At 39.4% G+C, this 22,568-nt stretch overlaps 1 protein-coding gene across 3 annotated transcripts in view; it reads left to right on the plus strand.

Annotated features, from left to right (window-relative positions):
* Positions 1–22,133, plus strand: part of NEBL (nebulette) — a 362,713-nt gene extending 340,580 nt beyond the window's left edge. For all 3 annotated transcript variants that reach the window (XM_059404213.1, XM_059404214.1, XM_059404215.1), the window contains 2 exons: positions 14,539–14,645; positions 16,728–22,133. In XM_059404213.1, coding sequence (XP_059260196.1) covers positions 14,539–14,645; positions 16,728–16,904 — 284 coding nt within the window. In that variant the 3' untranslated portion in view covers positions 16,905–22,133. The remainder of the gene's footprint in view (positions 1–14,538; positions 14,646–16,727) is intronic.
* Positions 22,134–22,568: the final 435 nt, after the last annotated feature.

Raw genomic sequence — 22,568 nt, forward strand, 5'->3', positions numbered from 1 at the left:
CTTGAAGAGCTCACCTTCTGGAGGGAGAGCTGGCTGCATTAACCCATTGTGCTCAGGAAGGTGCCATGTGGAATGACACCTGGAGTCAGAATGGTGCGGAATGGGGAAGGAGTGTTTTTGGCAGAAAATCAGCAGACGACAGAACACAGCACTTTGCATGCTGTGTTCTAGCATATCGGAAGCCCAGGGGCTGTGTGTCAGGGAACGGGCTGAAGACCAGACCAGAGCGTGGGGAGGGCCAAGCCAGTCTCTGCAGACAGGGTGCAACTGAAATCTCCTTTCTGGGCATGCTGCATGGGCCCCTGTCCTGCAGGAGATTTAGAGGCTGCATAGAGCTCCAGTTCGTGAGGCTGGTAGGTCACTGGGTCTCTGACTTGGAAGTTTAACCCACTCTGGGAGCTTGTCTCAAGATCTCGTCTGCACTGGCTGATATAGACTCTGCCAAGAGAACGGACTCCATGGGCTCCATGTGACCAGAAGGCCTTCTGAGCAGTCTTGCAGAGGCGCTCGTGGTGCAGAGACAGCATTGTTGGTTTTTATTTGAAGTGTCACAATGTTTCTCATAGCTCAGTGACATTCAGCACTGTTATAGAAGAGCAGGAATGTCAAAACCATAGCCCCTTCTTACTCTCAGGACTTCCAGACTCCAGGCAAAGGAGCCCACGGCTGGGTGTTGGATAGGCAGCTCAAATCTTATGTCAAAACCAGTGTCTTATTTCCTGTCTTCCCAAACACACAAACACACAAACACACAAACACACAAACAAACATCTGTTCTTGTCTCTGTTCACCATCGCAGCTGATGACACAATCATTCAGAAAAATAAGCCAACAAAACCAGGGGCATCCTTGTCGCCTTTCTTCTCTCACACTTGACATTCAAGCCATCTGGACACCCACTGGCCCTATTCATGATGGAGCTGTGCCCAGTCCAGTCTCGCCTCACCAGGTGCAGAGCTCCCCGACCAAATTCCCTCCCATTTCTTTGAGAGCTCAGAAATAGGCTCCTGGTCTTTGTCATGCCGTTCTCGCCCTCTTTGATCTGGCCTTGGCCCGACTGCCAGTGATCCTTTAAAAACCTGCATCAGCTCTCATCTTGCCCTTGCTCAAAATTCTCTAGTGGTTCCATTCATGCTTCAGCTGAAACGCAAGAGCCACAGGCTACAAGGCATTACATGGCCTGGCCCTTGGTCATGTCTCCAGTTTCATCTTCTCCCAGACTGTCTGCTGCAGCCACCCAGGCCATCTGGCTATTTCGGCGCGTTAGGCCTTCTCTGGCCATGGTTCTTTGCCTGCAACACTCACTGATGCTTCGTGGCTGGCCTCCCTTTCTTCAGGTCTCTGATTAAATCTCAACTAATCAGAAATGCTTTCCTTGACCTCTCTACCTAGAGAGATCTCAACCCACATACAACTCCCTATTCCTTTACCCTGCTTTATTTTTCTCTGTAACTCCTTTTTTTAAGATTTACTGAAGCATAATTGACATACAAAATTTGCACCAGATGTCCAAAATTTTGATGGGTTTGGACATATGCATAGACCCATAATACCATCACCACAAGCAAGGCACTGACCTTGTCCACCACCTTGAAAACTTTCCTTTTGTGTGTGTGTGCGTGTGTGTGTGAGTGATAAGAACACTTAAACATGGGAGCTAGCCTCTTAACATCTTTTACAGTACAGAGTAGAGTATTGTTAACCACAGGAATTGTGTTGCACAATAGATCTCTAGAACTCATTCGTTTTGCATAATTGAAACTTTATACCCATTGAGCAACAATTTCCCATTTTCCCCTCCCTCTGCCCTTGGCAACTGCCATTCTGTTCTCTGTTCTATGAGTTTAACTGTTCTAGACATCTCATATTAATACAATCATGAGGTATTTGTCCTATCATTGGCTTATTTCACTTAGTATAATGCCCTCTAGGTTCATCCGTGTTGTCACAAAGGGTAGGATTTCTTTCTTTTTAAAAACTGAATAATATTTCATTGTATGTCTATATCATTTTCTTTTTCCATTCACCTGTCAATGGCCACTTGGGCTATAGTTATATCTTGGCTATTTTGAATAGTGCTACAGTGAACCAGGATCAAAATCACAGTGAGATATGACCTCTTATCTGTTAGTTTAGCTGATATAAAAAAAAAAAAAAATCCCTCAAAAACCCACAAAAGATAAATGTTGGCAAGGATGTGGAAAAAGTGGAGCCCTTTACACTATTGGTGGGAAGGCAGAATGATGCAGCCACCATGGAAAACAGTATGGAGGTTCCTCAAAAAAATAAAAATAGAACTATCCAGCAATTCCACTTCTGGATATACATCTGTCACTCTTTTTTCTACCTGATACTTCATTATGTACTGATTAATTATGGCTCTCCTAGAATATAAACTCTGTTAGAATGGAATTTTTCTGCCTGCTTTGTCCTGAATTTTATAACTAGTATCTTGGGCAGTACCTACAAAACACTTAATAAATACTGTTGATACATAAATATATTCAAATTAAAGTTTGGTCTGAAATACAAAGAAATAGCTTTGCTACATGTGCTTAATCATTAAAACTTGGTGTTAGTCTTTATTAAGTCTAATTAGAGCCAGTTTGGTTGAGGGTAACAGTGCAAAAGTAACGCTTATTATAGTTTCTTTAAAAAGCAGGAATGTAAGGTCTGTGAGCATAACATTGTAACATATGTTTATTACAAAGCCAGAGTTGGCCCTGAACTTTCGTAACCAAGCAATCAGTAAAGTATTCCCACCTTACCACTTCTGTTCTCATACAAATACTTCTCATTTCAGTGTTTTATTTCACTTCTGACAACTCTCCTTAGTAGGGACTTAATAAAGTGAAAGTGCCCATCAGAATTCTGACATTCATACTTCGTATGGCTTCTGTCTCAGCGTAGTCTAGTTTACTGTTTGGTCATGAACTCCACAGTGGCAAAGAATGAACATGCCTTTTAGCTCTCTTTACAATACCTAACTCAGGTTGGGGAATGCTCCATGAAGAAATGGTGAACGGAAGGAGACAAAATGAGAGGACAAGTCCTCTCTTTCCTAGACACAGTGAAGTCCACAGAATGTATCCTTAATTCCTAGGGATAATAAGCATCATTAAAATTTCAATTTACCATTACATTGAGAACAGAAATATCAAATACAGGCACAATAATAAATTCTTAGTATATTTTAAAAGTGATGGATTTGCATCCAAGCAGCAGTGTTTTGAAATCTCCTTTAATATGAACAGTGTCCTTAAAGCCACAATCTTTTGCTCAGTATGTGCATTAATTTTTCTCTTGATTTCTCTCTGCCCATTGAGGATTTATGTTTTATGATTTACAGATGGCATTCTGCTCCAAATTCAGCATTACTTGTTTTTAATGGTGAGCGTGGTTTTAACATTAGATAACCGGAACGACCAACTAGGAAATGCACTCCTGATTTTGAACTCTTGGCCTTCATTTAATCTAAATGTACCAGTATTTCTCTTGGAACCAGTACTTTGTTTTTCTGGTTACTGATCAGCAGGCTTAACCCTCTGAAAAAATCCAGTCCCTTCCTAGCCTGACTTCTGCAAAGGAAATACCTTCAACAAGAAACTTTCATTTGTACCACTTCCCTACTGTATTTGAGCGCTGTTTCCAATCTGAATATTGAGAAGTGTGTGATATCCGTCAAAAAGTGTTGTTTTAAGTGTCCACATGGAAGTGTATGAAGATTTAAAGAATTGATGACTGGGATACTTCTGTGACAAATTTCGGAGACAAATTTCTGTGATGAAAGTAGTATATAGGACAGAAGAGGCTACTGCTGCCGATTACGTGATCATTCTTAGCTATTGAGCTAGTGCCTATAGAAGTAGCCTACAGGAAAGCACACCCTGCACACTGTTAGGAACTTTTCGTTAGTCCTGTTGCACCCCCAAGAAAAAGGATCAGGGTTCTGACCGAATTCGAAGTCCTTAGAGAAACTCTTATTCCTGGTATCATTAGACTGGGAATGAAAGAAATGTCCTAAGTTTCCTTTTCTGAGTGTGAAGTTGGGAAAAGGATCAAATACTAATGAATAGCACTTGTTCTGAGACGCACATGTGTCTTTCATTGATTTGCCAAAATTAAATCAAAGGGTTCCATATGTGTCTGAAGGAGAAACATCTGACACTTAAAGTAGCAAACAATAAAGCATTAAAAGTATATTTCCTGTGAAGCTGAGCTGATTGGGGGAAAAGAGAAGGTTTGATCATCAGGAAGGAGATAGATGTGGGCCACAGCATATGCGTCCAAGGGGAAACTTTAGAAGAGCTTTGAAAATGGTACAGTGACACACGTGGAGAGGGAGAGAGTAGCTTTTCCATATTGGTGAACATTAGTAATGAAAATGGAAATAGTCCTTTTTGGTTGGTATGGATCAAATTTGATGTCCGGATTGAGTAGTAGACGGAGTATACGTGTGTTACTTATGTATCTGTCTTAGATATAAAACAGTCATAATGTTGCCTTTGTAGTCATGAATTACCTTGCTCTCCCCCACTTCCTGTATCATCCAGGTGCCCCACGTCCCTCCTCCCCAAGCCCCAGGCTAGGAGGTCATGGGGATTGGATCCTGACTTTAGATTTCCAAGGGCTGCTGCAGCTGGGTGCTGGACTGAGTTTCTGCGTTTTGTTTGGTCATGATCTGTAATTGTCCCAGCTCATAGCTGCGTGGTTCCCCTCTGGCGGCCAGATTCCCTACTCCTTAGTGCCTAATCCTGTTCCAGAAATATTCCTAATCCGCCCATGCCACATTCTTCAGACATTCTGGTTTTTGAACTCTGTCTTCTACCATGTACCTGACCCACGCTTAGTGAACTTATTTACCAGCCCGTTGGACTCTTACCTGGATCCTGTCTTCATGCTTTAACACTGTGTGCCTTTGATTCCAGTGAACTGTTGCTCATTTCCCTACCCAACTGTGGCTTTTTTTTTTTTTTTTTTTTTTTTTTTTTTTTTTTTTTGCTTAGCCCTAGCCACGCCATATAAACTGAAGCTAGGGTTCTAGGAGAGCAGGACAATCTCTTACATTTGTTTCCCCGCATTTCCCTATCTTCAAATTATGTCAGGGACCCACTGGTTCCATTTCGTATATGTCTGTTGGTCGAAAAAGTGTTATACTTGCTCATTCAGAAGTATTACCATTACTGAGATGTGTCTACATGTGCTTTAGTGTGGCTTGTCACTAAAGGCATCTCATGTAAAACGGTATCTGGGAATGACTCGTGGATTGGTCATATTTCCTAAGAGTCAGTATTAAGGTTGATCAGCACAAGAATAAACCACATGCACAGTCTGTTTTTAAGCCTTTAAAAATGTGCTACGAAAAACAGTGTTACATATGTTTATCTGAGAGGTATTTATAAATATCCTCTACAATGGCATAATGAGACTCCCTTTCATTATACTTGAATAATGAATCTTCCTAAATGAGATTGACTCACACAATATTTGTGGTAGTGTTCACTGAGGAAAACTGGGATTTGCTATGAGCAGACTTTATGGTCATGGCAGAGTTTGTGTCCAAAAGCTAGATTCAGCACTGTGATTTACCTAATGGAAACAATATCCTGTGTCCCTATTATCCTTAAATTCTTTAATGTTTTCATCTGATCAAAGAACTGCCCCAAATTATGTCTTTCTTGTCAGAAAAATACAGATATAAGATATCTGTATTTTTCTGACAATAAATATATTTCTGATAAATTTCTGAAATATATATATATATGTGTGTGTGTGTGTGTGTATATATATCCACACACATCCATGCTCTGCATTCCTTTATTTCTTTATTTTCACTTTTGTTTTATTTTGGGACGCAGCATATATGTGTATGTGCAGTTACATACCTCATTGATTTTGTGCCATGAGAACATGATATTCAAGACTATAATTTGGGGCAGAAATTATTTCTTTTCTCTCAGTGACAATCCTACTTATATCTGTGGTTTGTGTTATAGTTACAAGTTGGGGAGTTTATCCTGGATTAGAGAGCTAAAAATGAGAAACAAATCTGAGGGAAAAATACACAAGTTGATATTTAAATCAAAATGTAAGAGTAAATTGGCTAAATTATTCTGAAGCAAAATAGCAGATATTCTTATCTATAAATCTCTCTAGTTCTGTTCAAACCACAGTATGTCTTGGTTTACTTCTGCCAGAGAACATTCACAGACATTTTTTTCTAGAGAAAAACCAGCTAGTTTTTAAATGAAAATGCACTGCTTTTCTGGGCTTGTGAGACTAAGTTTAACTGGCTGATCATTTTAAAATAACTAATGTTGTGTTTCTTTTTTTTGAGCCCCAAAACAATATTTTAGAAATTCTTACTTGGGGGCAACTCAGCCAAATATATAAATGAAATGGTCAGGTGTAATTCACATAGACATAGTTTTGAAAAGTACATGATCTGCATGTTTCCTTTTATACTTAATAGGTAATTAGGAATCTTTTACATCTGATTTATATTTGACTAACACAACATTATAAATCTACTATTTAAATTCAGAGAAAAAATGGTTAAACAATCTTCTGGACTTAATTATGTTTGCAAGTAAATTCTTAGCATGTCTGTAGAGCTTGTCACTATTCTGATGCTGACTTGGGGAAATAACATTTTGCAGCCTGTGTCCTACAGAAAGATTTTGAAAATTGTCAAGTGGCATTGTGATGGGGTCTTCCTTGCTCAGTGGGAGAGTGTTGAAGTCATATTAGGAGATGGGGCTTGAGCACAGACTTGAAACTATTCATACAGAATAAAGTGACCGAATGACGATTGCTTGGGCTAAAATAGGATACTATTGACAAAGGGAAGAAGAAACACACACATACACGCACACACACACACACACACACACACACACACTCCAGAAACTTACCAGATGCCAAAATGACCCTTAAAAGAAATTTGAAAGCCATTGCTTCAGAAATAATGCTATTCCCTATGATTTGAGCTGGCTTTTCCGAAACGAATGCCTCCTTCTCACTATAATTTCTTCCCGAGGTATTCTAGCACCCCTTGTCAACTACAAACACCCAGGCTTCCGGTGGCATTTGTACCCCCCAGATGTACCACAGAGAAGTCAGTGAGAGCGAGAGTCACCTCTGTGAGCAGAACAAAGCTGCCCCACGCACCTCTCCACACATGCAACCTTTCTTCTCCTGCCTTTCCCTTCCTCTCCAGTCTGCCCGCTGCAGGAGTGAGTGGTCAACTGTGGGCTCTTCTGACTTCACATAGAGGCTTCAGTGCTAGAACCTCCTCTGCTCCCCACACCACAGAGCCCTCTTTCACATTTCTGACCTCACAGTGTTCATTTGCAAACTGATCTTATTCTGTCTTGTCATTTCTTCCATATCATTTTGGTGTCATACGGTCAAGCGTTTGGGTTCTAGAGTCAGACCGTTGGCATTTAAACACTAACTCTGTGGGGCTCTGATTTTTTTTTTTACTGAGTTACTAACTCTCTGTAAACTTCAGGTTCTCCATCTGTAAAACGGGCACTTTGCCATGTGTAAAGTGGTGTTGGTTTCTCCAGCTAATGCATGTGCCACGCTACACACAGGGCCTGGTGTGTTATAAGTAGGGGGACAAGCTGTGTTAACTGGCCTGAGACCAAGGGGCTCCCAGACAGCAGAGCTTCCTTCACTGCAACTGGGGGAGTCCTGAGCAAACCGAAGTTGTCCTCCTACTTGTAAGATTTCATTTATTTAAATGGTATTGTGTTCATATTTGATAGTCCTTGGAAAGCAGAGTCCTGTGATGCATCTCTCCCCCGCTAAGTTTCACCAGGACACATACAGGTGATAAAATACTTGCACATTTTTGGATTTTCTCAAAAGAGTTTGCAATTGTAGTAATAGCATTCATCTAAGAATAGAAAATGAAAATAAAGATAGTATTGGGGTATAGTTGGAGAAAATTGTTAGGAAACTAGCATTGGCTTGAGGGACAATTTTTGAATCTGTAAAGACATTTTTTTGGCTGCACACTCCCAACCCCCGCCTTCCCTCTGAGACGGTAACCAGGTCCGGTTCTGGTCAGCCCCCAGGAAGTGGGGTCGGCTTCTCCTGGCCTGCCCTCCTTGGATGGTGCTTCACGGCGCTTGCCTTGCCCTGAGTGCTGTATGTTAGTGGCTGAATGATTCTCCAGTGAGCTTCCTCGCCCTGAGATTTCTTCCCATAATCCCTGGTCACTTCTCCAGTTCAGGGTTAAACATTTGCTTCCACAAATACAAACAAGTCATGGGGGAGATACATGTTTTAGCCCCTTCCCGCAGAACACGATAGAGTAGATAGCAGACTAACAACAGAAATTGATTTCTCTTGGTTCTGGAGGCTGGAGGTCCGAGACTGGGGTGTCAGCATGGTTGAGTCTGGAGAGGGTCCTCTTCCCAGGTTGGAGACGGCTCTCTTCTCTGTGTGTCTCCACCCAATGGGAGGAGAGATAGCTAGCTCTCTGGCCTCTTGTGAGGGCACTAATCCCATTCATAAAGCTTCATTCCCATGACCTAATGACCTCCCAAAGGCCCACCTCCCTAGAACATCTTGGAGGTTTGGGTTTCAGCAGATGAGTTTTTGGGAAGCTGGGGGGAAACAGAAATATTCAATCCATTTCAGGGGGAGAGTGGGAATTTGGGAATAACATATAAAGGGTCACATGAGCCTCTAAATTTGTGTCGGGTTGGGGAGAAGGAAGCTGACAGTAACTAGTGGTCCTTCGCTGTGGCTGCTCATTTCAGTCACTTGGAAGCCTTCAAATATAAGACACCAATGGTCAGTCCCTCCCACTCCCACCCCAGAGATTCTGATTTCATTGGTCTAGGAGACCTGGACATAACACGGTTTTAAGAGATCCCAGGTGAGTTCCATATGCAACCAGAGTGGAAACCCAAGAAGTAACTGACTCTCCCTGTCTCAATTCCCTTTTCCTTCCCACAACTTCTGGACCTCGCAAGAGCTAGAAATTTAACATATGAAGCAGTAATGATTGCTTTTATTTTTACATATGATTTCCAAAGTTTGAGCACTTGTTTTTATGGCAGTGATGATTATGCATGTCTTTGGAACTTGGTGGTTTCAACTCAATTGTAGATTATCTCATTTTTATGATAAAGTCTGTTTATTCTTGGTTTATTATGCAGCAAGCTGGTTTCTTAGGCACTTGTCTCTTCACAGCTTATAATTAAAAACCAACAAACTAAAACCTGGAGGCAATCTGGCTTGTTTCTGTCTTCAGCAGTGAAGGAGAACTTTCTATAGTGCTCAGAATCCTATCAGATTAAAAAAAATCATCTTACTGCTGTATTTGGCATGAATGTGGGTTTAGTACCCACTTGGGAATTGTGGAGAGAATCAGATGTCATGAGGACCCGAGGCTCTGATTTGGAACCCTTGATGGCACCTGAAAGAGCTATTTGAACAAAAAGGCCCACATCATGGGCCTATCTGATGACCAATTAGCTCAACCCCCTTGCTCATGGCCTAGATGAGATCTAATAAGGGTTTAGCTCATTATTTAATATTTATTTCACCACCAGCAGTATCTTCATACTTTCTCACTTATAGTCACATCTTCATTCATTTTAGCAATTTCCCTGTGATTGTCCAAATCAAGATTCTTTGTCTTTAAAAAACAAAACAAAACAGAAAAACAAAAATGCACACACACACAAAACATCCCACAACTCATTAAGTTCTTTGACCCCTATTAGCTGATAAAACTGTAGTCAACTGTTAAAAAAAAATGACAGTAATGTCATTGCATCCTCTATTCTTTATTGGAAAGCTTCTGAAGGGTAATTTTTTCCTTATTCTGATTAAAAGAAAAAAAATAAAAAAGCAAGCCTCTGAGAAAAAACCCAAAATTATTTTCTCTGTTTGTGTTACATCTGTAGTTAGCTAATTGTTACAGACTGAATGCTTGTGTCCCTCCCAAATTCACATATCAAATTCCTGAACCTCAGGGTGATGATTTTAGGAGATGTGGCCTTTGGGAGGTGACTGGGTCAAGAGGGTAAATTTAGTGCCCTCATAAAAGAGATCCCAGAGAGCTCCCTCATCCTTGCCTGCCATTTAAGGACTTGGGAAAAGGAAGCAGTGTGTCTACGAGCCAGGAAATGGACCCTCATCAGACACTGAATCTGCCAGCGTTCTGAGCGTGGACTTCCTCATCTCTAGAACAATGAGAAACCATCTGTTGCGTCAACTGACCAGTCTATGGTATTTTTTTAAATACCAACCCTAATGGGCTAAGACATCAATAAGGCACTACTTTTATTTCTATTTTTGCCTTTGGAGTTTGGCCATCTACTATGACGCTACTGTCATTGTGAGGCTTTCAAAACCTCCCCCTCATTTTGAAGGACATCAGACCTTTATCTTGGTGTTCCTTTTGTGCAGAGACCATTGCTCTGCTGCCCTCCTGCTTAATCTCCAAGCCTCTGAATTTTATTCTCTAAAGAGGGAATGATACCTATTTTAGAGAGTTTTTCTAGCAACGACATGGCAATGTGAGAGACACTGTGCACACCGGGGACACTTCCATAATCCTCTTCCTCTTTTATCTACCCCAAAGGAATTCCCCACAGTAGGCTGGCTTCTTTTTGAGAATTTTTTCTCCTTTATTATTGTTGATTTACTCTATTGTGCATGTTTACACATATTTCCTTACTTTTCCAATTTCAGATTTATGAAGCCTCCAAAAAAACATTTCTTCTTCCATTTTCACCTTCTGTTTTATGATCTTCTTGTCTACTTACTTCTCTATCTTGGTTTTATCTCCTTTCATTGTAAGAAGCATTAAATAGAAAATATTACTATTGGCTGCTTGTGGAAGAAGTTTATTGTGCTCTAAAAGACAGATTTAGGTTTTATAAATACTATGGGACATTCCAAATAGAACCTTAAATCCTTAGAACTTTAGTGAGCTTCCCAATCTCCAGTCAATAAATCTTACCAATGTGAAATAAAAATTGAGTTACACTTGTGTGTTTTGTTATTGCCTTAGGATAATGAAAGCTATTATTGTTTTTTTTTTAATTAAAAATAATTTTTTTTGAGAGATAGAGAGGGAGCAAGTACACATGAGTGGGGAATGAGGAGGGCAGAGGGAGAGAGAGAAAATCTCAGATAGGCTCCACACTCAGCATGGAGCACATGTTGGACTCTATCTCATGGCCATGACGAGATCATGACCTTAGCTGAAACTGACAGTTGGACGCTTAACTGATTAAGCCACCCAGGTAGACCCTAAAGCTATTGTTTTATGGCTTTTAGGCAAATTGCAATAAAAAGAACTCTCAACCTCAGGACTCTCCTTCTGGAAGACCATCATGGAACCACCATCCATCTGTATCAGTGTTGGTGGAATCTGACCACTCTTTTAAGGAAGAGGGCACAATGTGTTTTTTTGTGATAAGAAGTCCTTGCTAGTTGCAAAATTAGCTTAATGTCTTGCTTTTGCAAAACCTTTTGGGTTCCATTATTTTCATGGAAGAAATAGTATACTCATATGGAATGGCTATCTTTCACTCAAATTCTTAATAAACCCAATTTCCAAAGCCATTGTTTTAAACTTCCTATTGTTTATTTTGCCTACGCATTGCAAAAAAGAAATTGTATAGCAAAACAATAAAAAAAAGCAATGCTTGCCTTTTTGTAAAATTGGCATTTGCTTTTAGTAAGTTGATTCCTCTGGGCTCTTAGTTATGTTTTTCATACCTCTAATAGGAGCTTCCTAAAAACTCTTTTATTGTATCAGGTATAAGGTAGATAACAAAGTTTGATAGCCCTGAAGGAACATGCGTTAAGTAATGCAGCTGAAGAGAGAAATGAAAATAATAAAGGCATGAGAAGAAAATGTAATAATGAGATAGATTATATTTGCCCCAATGTTCCTCCTTCTAAACTCTTTCCTGCTCTCTCCAACCTACACAGAAGGACAAATACTTCGCTTTCTTTTCCTGCTATATTTGACCATAGCTACGGGAGCTCTTTGAAGGTCAGATCTGAGCTGAACGAGTATGAATATACTTGGTTTCTAAAAATCCAACATTAGAGAACACTGTTCAACAACATTCTCAAATTATCACTAGGGGGATGATGACCACAACCATTTACACAACAACACATCACGGCATACAAGATAGCATGTTTAAAAATATTTTCATCATCGTCTTTTCCTGATAGTTTTTCCCCTAAAATATTTTAAGAGGGCTGTGCTTAACTTTGTACATCAAAATGTGAAGGTCACAGTTTGATAGTGTAATGAAGGATGAAAAGTTCAGTTTTTAGGTAGATTTATGGGGTTTTTGAATTTAACCTTTAGAATTTATAAGTAGATTAAAATAATAATTAATGAAGCAATGACTTGTTTACATGGTGAAAACCCAGTCTGGAGTCCTTGACTTACATATTTAACTTACTAAAAGCAACTTACATATTTAACTGAGTATTCAGAGCCATTTCTTCAGCTGGGGAAGGGACTGATGTCCAGGGTCTTTACTGCTCCAGAAGGGCAATTGTTTCTGTCACCCCTTTCCTTTGATGCTTGGCATGTCTTGAACATAGTGGACATTGATAGTTGCTAAGATTTATGGAGGCTTACTAAGAGATGGGAAGTGTAGTAAGCCCTGTGCACACATTAACTCACTCAGTCAATATTTGCTGAGAATTGAAGGAGGGAAGAAATGAATGGTCCATGCTTCCAACACACAGAAATGGCTCTGTTCCTCAGCTAATTAAGTGAGCTTAGATATTTTTAGGGATTTCATTATTTTTGCTTCATGAGTGAATTTTGACAATATTCCTGACATGTCTTAGCATTAAATATTTAAATGGAGTTGATAATGTTAAAAAGTGTTGTTTTCTGAAGTATTTTATATTTAACACTTCTAACAACTTTGGAATGTACCACAGTCCAAGTAAAGATCTCAGTGCTTTCTCTTTGATGCCACATCTAGACTTTAAATAAACATGATTTCTAATAGCATTGCAGTATAAATTAATTCAAGAACTTTTAAAAAATTCCTATTCAACCTAATACCATTATCATCTGGAGAACACATTTATGATTTGTAATTTTCCGATGATTAAACTTCTTTAAAGTTTGATGTTCTCATGTATCATTAGAATGAACATACCAGGGCGCCTGGGTGGCTCAGTGGGTTAAGCCGCTGCCTTCGGCTCAGGTCATGATCTCAGTGTCCTGGGATTGAGTCCCGCATCGGGCTCTCTGCTCAGCAGGGAGCCTGCTTCCTCCTCTCTCTCTGCCTGCCTCTCTGCCTACTTGTGATCTCTGTCTGTCAAATAAATAAATAAAATCTTTAAAAAAAAAAAAGAATGAACATACCAGTTATAAAATATTAATTACTCATGGTACCCCAGAATTATATCTGCTTTATTCTTTTATTATAAAAACTGTCCTAAATAAATCAACCTAGATTAATTAATGCTCAACCTGATTGAACAACACTGGCAACCTATTGTGGATTTTTATGGTAATTATATCATACAAGTTTTACTAATATCTCATGTGAGTATTCAAAACCCAATGAAGAGTGTACTACTAAAATCCTGCCATTCATAGCCAGCTCCTTGCTCCTGTTTATAAGTACTTACATTTACTTAGAGAGAAACACACACTCAAGCATACATCTACTGATTTTGTGGGGTTTTTATCTAGTTTCTGTGTTCGTTTCTCTAAAATTGGGTGTTCTTCAAAACAGGAGCTATGTCTTTTGATTGTCATATTTAGTGGTGAGAATAGCACAAAATGAGTGAATGCTATTTTGGTACTATTTTCTTTTCTTTTGATGTTTATTAAATTCTTTACATGGTTTGGTTTTTTAGGCTTTTGTAACATATTTAGATGACTTAGTTTTGACTTACAGCCAAGATAAAATGGAGAATTTATATATTCTAAATAAAGTTTTCTTTGGGGGTATAGACTCATTATTAATTGCTTAACAAAAATAAGTTGCTAACTATATGCTATATTTACCATTTTTGTAAAGGTAAATATTTAGCTATAGGTCTTGAAATATTGAGTGCATCTGTTACATGAGTATTCTGTGAAAACATTTATACTCTGTTCTTGGTTTGACGATCTAATGTAATTTTTAAAAAATTTCTTATTTTTATCTTGGAAAATGTTTAGGAGGATTACATAGCTCAGTAAAAAGGTGATTTTGTTAAAAGGTGATGGTAAATTCTTGTTTTGTACTTGTGCTGTTTGAACCGAGCTTCTGCAGTAGAGAATTACAACTATTTCTAATATATTTAACTGCATGTTAAACTGATTTCCTGTATATGTCCTTAATTGATGAAATTTATACTAATCTAGAGATCACTTATAACGTCACTATCCAAATTTCACATGGCACTGAACACGGCATTTTCTTTCAGAAGAGTATAGCAGAGCATGAGGTCCCTTGAGGGCTCGGGAGGGCTATTTTGAGGCTCGCTTTGAGGAATCTTTGTGTGTGTGTGTGTGTTCATGTACAGCGCCTGTTCTTCCTGGAGCCTACCAGCAAAGCCATTCCCAAGGCTATGGGTACATGCACCAGACCAGCCTCTCATCCATGAGGTCAATGCAGCACTCACCAAATCTAGTAAGTATCAATTTGAAGTGTCTCCTCTTCCCATTTTATCTCCAAAATAGAAATACTCGTGGAACAGACTTGCATTGAATAGTGTCTATTTTCACATAAGGGATGAATGTCAACATTTTGCTTTCTGTACCCCTTTGAAAAAAGCAGAAGACTTACAGAGGCAAAACCACTGAGAAAGAAAGGCATGCCGTGAACATGTGTAAAGAGCAAAACATACAAAGACTGTCTCGGAACGATATCCTAGTTGTTACTTCATGATTGGTTTTAGCCGACTGTGATCTTCCTTCAGGTCTAAAAGTACAAATATCTGGTCACATTAACCTGTCAATTTTGATAGTAATCAAAATGGCCACTAACCCCCAAATGACATGGCCAACATAAGTCTCTAAATCCTTCTACTGGAAATCTTTTTTTTTTTTTTTTAAGATTTTATTTATTTATTTGACAGAGAGAGATCACAAGTAGGCAGAGAGAGAGAGAGAGAGAGGAGGAAGCAGGCTCCCTGCTGAGCAGAGAGCCCGATGCGGGACTCGATCCCAGGACCCTGAGATAATAACCTGAGCCGAAGGCAGCGGCTTAACCCACTGAGCGACCCAGGTGCCCCGTTCTACTGGAAATCTTGAAGGTCTTACAGATTCATTCATTGAATGTGCAGTTTGGAAGCAGTGCTCTAGGTCATCTTGCCTGATGGGCATTTCACGCTGAAATTGTTTCTCCAAACCTCTGTTTTACACAGAAGCCTTAGCCTGAGCACGGAGAAAGAGGTGGTCCTTCTAAGCAGTTGTCAGTTCTTCTTAACTGCTCTAAAGTTCTTCTTGCCTCCATCAGTTTCCTCAGCCCATGGATTCACTTAATTTTGAGACTGTCTGATGCTAATATTAACTAAATTCTTGGTCTTTAATGAAAACAAGTATGGCAAAACTCAACGTATATTCTGGCTATGAACCCCTTGTCAGACATGTCATGTGCCGATATATTCTCCCAGTTGGTAGGTTCATTTTGTTGGTGGTTGCCTTTGCTGCACAGAAACTTTTCAGTTTGATGCGGTTGCACATGTTTATTTTTGCTTTTGGTGTCAAATCCAAATAATCATTTATAAGGCCAATGTCAGTGAGCTTACCGCTTATGTTCCCCCCTGCCCCAAGAGTTTGATCTTTTTAGGTCTTACATTCAAGTCTTTAATTTATTTTGGATTAATTTTTGTGTATGGATAAGATAGTTGTCAGTTTCACTCTTTTGAAAAAAAGTTTCCCTTTTTACCACTTTTCCCAGCACGATTTATTGAAGAGACGGTCCTTTCCCCACTATGTGTTCTTGGCTCCTTTGTCATAAATTAATTGACCATACATACATGGGTTTATTGCTGGGGTCTCTCTTCTGTCTCATAGATCTGTTTTTATGTTACTCTCAGAGTGTTTTGATTACCACAGCTACAAAGCTTCAACATAGTTCGAAGTTAGGAAGTGAATAATTTCCTCATTATAACAAGGATTCAGCTATGTGTCCCTCAATATTCAGAACATTTAGATGCTAAACGTCTATCACTGTGATTCTAAAACCTACAAAATGAGTGTATTATGTATTTTTACTTTATATACATGTATTTTTAAAAGAAAGCAAAAATTCTTTGTTCCTAATTAAGAAAAATTCATTTCCTCTGCCAGGGGCCCATGGCAGGGACTTGGTGGTGACTTGGTTCTGTTTGTCCCTAGGGCAGATTTTGTTCTCTGAAGAATGTGGAATAGGGGAGAATCTACATAATCTAAAGGGTTAACTGAAGCTGGGAGAAGTTGCCTTTACCGCTTCAAAGCTTACTTTTTCATGGGCTAGTTATTGTATCTAGAGGCTTCCTTGATTGCCATTGTGGGCCCCCAAACATTACCCTTTTTGCTAGCCTGGTCAACTTGAGATGCATGCAACTAAGGTCAGTGCTAGGCTCTGGTTTGGAGATCTCCAGAAAGAAATATACTTGGGAACATTCCTCATAGTTACTTCATTTTGTGTGAGCTGGTCGGTCATGATTGGCATGTGTGGCCATAACTATTTGGTCTCCATCGTGTGATCCCCTCTTTCCTTTCTCAGAGGACCTACCGAGCCATGTATGATTACAGTGCCCAGGACGAAGATGAGGTCTCCTTCAGGGACGGCGACTACATCGTCAACGTACAGCCCATCGACGACGGCTGGATGTATGGCACGGTGCAGAGAACTGGGAAAACAGGGATGCTCCCAGCCAATTACATTGAGTTTGTCAATTAATTCTCTCTCCTTGTCTTTGAGCTTTATTCTAATGTATACTAAACCCAATCTTTTTAAAAGATAGAAGATACTTTTAAGACAACTTGGCAGTTATTTTACAATAATCTATCTTCACTTTGACAATGAGACACATAGGTACCAGGAAAAAAGACTGACTTCTGGGCTCAGAACAGCAGCATTTTCAGTAATTCCTGTACACAAAACCTTAAGGTCTGGAGGCCCGGTGCTGCTAATTGGGTTAATGATTTCCTTTGATTGGCTATTGAACACTTCTGGGAAATGTATTTTTGTAGACTTTAATAGAGATGTTGATTGTCCCTTACACGTAACAAGTCTATGAAACTTATTAGCTGTCACTTTGGAATCACCAGAAGCCAATTCTTGTAATTCAGTAACACAGCCAATAATTTAAAAACCATTTAGCTTTTGAGTCATTAGGGAATTTCCAATTCAAGTGAAAATTGCCTAATGTAATAAACGTCAGGAGTGGCAGAACGGCGATTTGGTTAAAATTATATTGACTGGTGGCCTTCGGGACCTAGAAACTTCTCCCAAACAAAGACATTTCCTTGTTCCCTAGGCTGACTTGGGTCTCTTTGTTTCTCATTTGTACCAAGGCATATCCTACTCTTCATTTACATTCTGTGGGTCCAAGTCTATGCTTGACTCCATAGAATGTCAGGACCAAATAAGGTCACAGCTACTCTGCAAAGGGCAAAGTTGAAGGTCATCTCTATTATTTCCCTAAGGGCTTTGACCCTGTTGCATGTCACGTAGGTTCAAGCTTCTGTAACATAGGCAGCTGCACTGCCCATCCCCATAATTAAAGCAACAAGTGAGGCTGATAACCTAACAGCCCTCCCTTCTAGTAGCCTGCTCATCAGAAAAACATGTTTTTGAAAAGTTGCTTGAGATTCTCCTGCTGCCTTGCACTCTAGTTTCGAAGGATTTACACCTTTAGGAAATAGACGCCTACTCTAGCAAATAAGTGATTTAGGTATTTACTGAGCAGCTTTCTTTAACATAATGCCGCTGTCAATTTAAAAGTAAAGCTAACTAAACAGGAGCCAAAGACTACAAGGTGTGCGAGAGACACAACCAGTGAGCAAAACGTCACCCACTCCACAGAGAGATGATCAGGTTTATGTGTGTGTGTGTGTGTGTGTGTGTGTGTGTGTGTGTGTGTGTTTGTGTGTGTGTGTGTTTCTGGAAAATGCTATTTACATCCAGGAATGGAAGTCCAGCCACTGAAACCAGTTAATGGGAAAGACGTCTTTTCTACTTTCTTCTGGTTTTTACTTTCTAACCCATATTGGGTGGAGGAGGGGAGATGAAAATGCCGGCAGAAATTTTAGATCAAGGCCCAACAGGTTGTTCACTAAAAAAAGAAATTGTTGTCCTATCTTGAATTTCAAATGCAAGACCCTGCGGGCACTTTCTGGGTTCACCACAGAGCTGCAGCCTTGCTGGCGGGTCGTGATGATTGGCCTGTAGTCTGCAGTCAAGGTGGCTGGAGAAATTAACGTCCATCAGCCACTCTGTGTTTTTCTGATGTATTTAGACCTCAGCAGGGTAGCATTCATGTAGGGCTTGCCTCTGGAGTTGTGACAAAGAGGCTAAAAGCAAAGTTTAAAAAATGTGATAAAATGTATCGATCTTGAGGCTATCTCCTTTAGGTAACATAGGCAAAGAAATTAAGGAAATATCTTATAAAATACCTTTTACGGAAGTGTTTAGGAGTCCAGAAACAAATGCTAATTCGTTTATGCTTGTGGAAAGTTAGCACCTACTTTTTGAAAATCTAGAGTTTTATTTTCTCTGGCTCAAAGAACAAATAAGCTTTATTACACTCAAGCTGCATCTATAGAAACTCACACAAAAAGAGATGAAAGAAATTCACGTAGAAGACTAGAGAATTTTTTGAGGGGTTTTTACAGATTCCTTCATACCCAGCGGGACTGATTTTCTGGCATTGGAATGGGCAGTCATGATTAAATTAACCCCTATCTGTTTAGATGTCTTGTCCACAAACCAACAAAGGCAAGCTAAACTTGCAACATTCTTGGAAAAAAAAAAAAAAAAAGATTCTGTGCATTAAAACTGGGGCAATAAACTTACTCAATTTTATAGTATCATTAAGCAAATATTTATGTTTCACCCAGACCACTTTTTTTGTGATTAGGAAAAAGAGTAGTTGTTGATTAAATTTTCAGACTAAATGTAGGACAGGTACAATTTTTGAGAAATAGCACATTTATAGGAAGCTCAAAGGAAACGGATTTGAAGTGATACTTTTAATTGGGGAAAAGTCCCATAAAATAGTAGTTGGTTGTTCCATTGTCTTTCTCATCTATTAATTTTAAAATCAGATTCATGGAATGTAGAAGTCAATAATTATTAGGGGAATAATTCTAAAATTTTTAGCTTCGCATAATGTTTGCGTAGCGAGATGTTTCTTCTTCCAGCCTCTAGGAATTAAGGTCTGCTCAGAATTTAACCAGAGAGCAATTATTTGTTGTCACTGTTACTAATGCTTGTCAGGATCTTGGGCATCTCAGCAGAAATATTGGAAACATACATGTATAATACCAAAGCGCTATTTTTACAGCATTATTTTTCAAAACTATGTTCTCCAACAGTTTTTCCACTTTGCACATGGCTCCCCTCCCCTCAATTTGGCGGCATGCATCTCACACATAAATAACACTAACTGCTAAAGAAGGGTGTAAAAAAAAAATCGATTTTTTAGAAATCAAGCTAAAGACTGTGAAATGTCCAAGCACAGAAAGCATGCACCTGATTCTCTGAACATGATGCATTCTCAGGCCTGAAAAAAGCACATGGAGCAGGTTGATATATCTTATAAGGTTCTGAAAACAAAACTCAATGTGGATCATCTCTCTCCTGAGAGAAGCTGAGCAGCAGAATAGACGACTTTCGTTGTACGTCTTTGTAGTCAACGTTTTTACTAATTCTCGTGCTCGAGGAAAGCTTCCGATTTCTAACCTGTGACAAAACGAGTTCTTCACGTCTTCTTGTTCTTGTTTATACACCACAGCGTAGCCCAAGTTGAAATACTTATCTGGTTGTCAGATCCCCTCGGCATCCCTGTCTCTTCCCAGGCTTCCCCACCTCCAGAGACCACACGGGACTTTGCCAGCACAATTTCTACGGGCACCTTGTATGAATGTGGATGAGATTAGACCCGCCCCTCTCTCGTCACTAGGTTCACCGCTTGAAGATGATGAAGAGGCCATTTGGGCAAGTTGACCCCAGTCTCTCCTCTCTTGTCCTCTCCCGGTTGGGCTTGGCAACAGTCTGGGAGGTGGGGAAACAGACTTTTCTAGAACAGTGAAGTTCAAGAGGTGCATCTCTTTTTTTGGGTGTGTTCACCTCCAGTGAAGTGTTTTTGATGAAAAGATAAAGAAAACGGGCATGACCCTTTAATAACGCATCCTTATATAAAGTGGATATAGTTTATACCAAAATTATAATAGAGATATATTTTTTCAAAAGGTGCCTTTTTGATGACCCTTGTTTATCCATGATGGTCTCGGAATGAGAACCAAGCAACCAAGCTTCTTGTCTATTCTATAGTAATATTTTATTATACATGATTGGTATTTTTCTTGTGGGGAAATGTGATGGTCCTGACAGATATGAAAGGTGATAGCTGATTGTATTTTTACCTCTAAAGGTGTAGAACTTTAGAAAATACTGACTTTTCCCCGTCTATTTCTGAAAAGTTCTTGATGGATTTATATACAGTCAGGATGCATAAACATTAACTTTAGGTTTGAGACTTAAAATACCTATTGCAAGACAGAAGAATTATGTTATGAGGCTGAATTCATTACACAAGATGAAATTCACTTCGTAAATTTCTATTAGACCTTAGCTATTTGCTTCTGATGCTCTAAAAGTGGCTCGAGCGTGGGTGTTTTGGGTAATGAGACACAGAGGTGAGAAAGCTTTAGTTAAGTAAGAAGCTATGTGAAGTAAGTTAGGAATGCTAAAAGGAAAGTCTCTTTCTGAAGGATCCCACGCCCATTCGGGTCCTTTCCAGGCAACTGGCTGTCAACTACTGATGATCAAAAACAAAAACAATAACAATAACAAAAAAAACCAAGATATTGTATGATGTTTCTGTGGCCATCATTTCATGATGCTTAGACTACTGGAATCCACTAGCCTGGAAGGATCCCCAGGCAGATATCTCCCCGGATGTCCATATTACTTCCATATATTCATGGAATCGCATATGCTTTTTGCGTTTGACACATGGTACCCAGTTGGCATAGTGTCTACTTCTTTGTAATCCAGTTGCTGTTAAGAATGATTGACGTTGAAGGAAGAAAGAAAACTGCATGCTAGTCCCACTCTTCAGTGTCCATACGATAAATGGCTGAGCATTGAGAAGTGGCACCAAGTGTGTTGTGGGCACGGCGTGGAAACGTTGGCCTTTGACTTGTGATAAAAATACAAAATTGAGTCACTGCGCAGCTTGGCTTCTGTCTGCTTCAAAAATGTAGAATTGTGGTTGACGAATTGGTAAGACCGTACTAACTTTGAGAGCATACAGTTTTAATGGAAACACTTTATGGTTTTAAAATGAAGGGGCTTATAGAACGATACAATGTTATTACTATAATTTGGCTTTTGTTATGCAAATTAACACCAGCTATTAAAATATATTTTAGTAGAAATGCTTTAATTCATGTTTTCTTTCCTCTACACTGTGAATCTTTAAGCCTTGGTGGACTAGAGCAACATCGTGCTGCCCAAAGGACTAACCTATGCAAACTAGTTCACATTTTAGTGGATGTCACAGTAATCGTGTAATAAGACATTATTTCCCCCCTGCATAATGTACAGCGGCATTGGAATAAACATGAAGCCTAGCATCTTGTATGTATAGTATAGTCACTCACAAACCCTTCAAGGCTACTATAATCATTAGTATTATTATTTGTTTAAAAGTGAATCGCCAAGTTATCTCTTAAATCTACTTGAATGATGTCAGAACAAGAATGAGAGATGGACGTGTCGGCTGTGGCTTCATTGTGGTCACTGCAAGTGTCCTCCTGTGATCGAGCTGTGTTCGGATGCACTTTCTTCAGGATATTATTATTCTGTGTCTTCTTTCTGTATTTGTAAAATGTTATAACGCTCTAATTTTCCTATCTCTACACATCTGGTTTGCTTAAATAAATGCAGGATATAACAAAATGGTTCTACGTCTTGGTTCTCACCTGGGTTTCTTGGAGCTGGGGTCATTGACGGTGCCCCGGGGACAAGGTTTATCATGACAATGCACAGTAAATCACACTGGAGGCCCCGGCTGGCTTCGGTGCCCTTCCATTAGTGAGTCACTCAAAATGTGTCTTCCTCCCCCAAATAAACTTAGTTTTAAATGATAACAATATTATGCTTTTTCAAGCTGAGTATCTTTCTGACTGTGTATCAGCGTACTCCAATAATACAGCATTGTAGTTCACTTCTTTCAAGATTAAATCTCTCATATGTTCCCAATAGTAGAATTTTAATTTTCTTATAGTAGTAAGATGAAAGAAACAGCTTGAAGCAAAGAATAGAAAATGTGCAAATTGAGTACATGAAAAGGAGAGATGCTCTGATTTTTCAGCTAAGAATGGCTCATTTATC

The sequence above is a fragment of the Mustela nigripes genome, chromosome 6, assembly GCF_022355385.1.
Source record: "Mustela nigripes isolate SB6536 chromosome 6, MUSNIG.SB6536, whole genome shotgun sequence".
NCBI lineage: Eukaryota > Metazoa > Chordata > Mammalia > Carnivora > Mustelidae > Mustela > Mustela nigripes.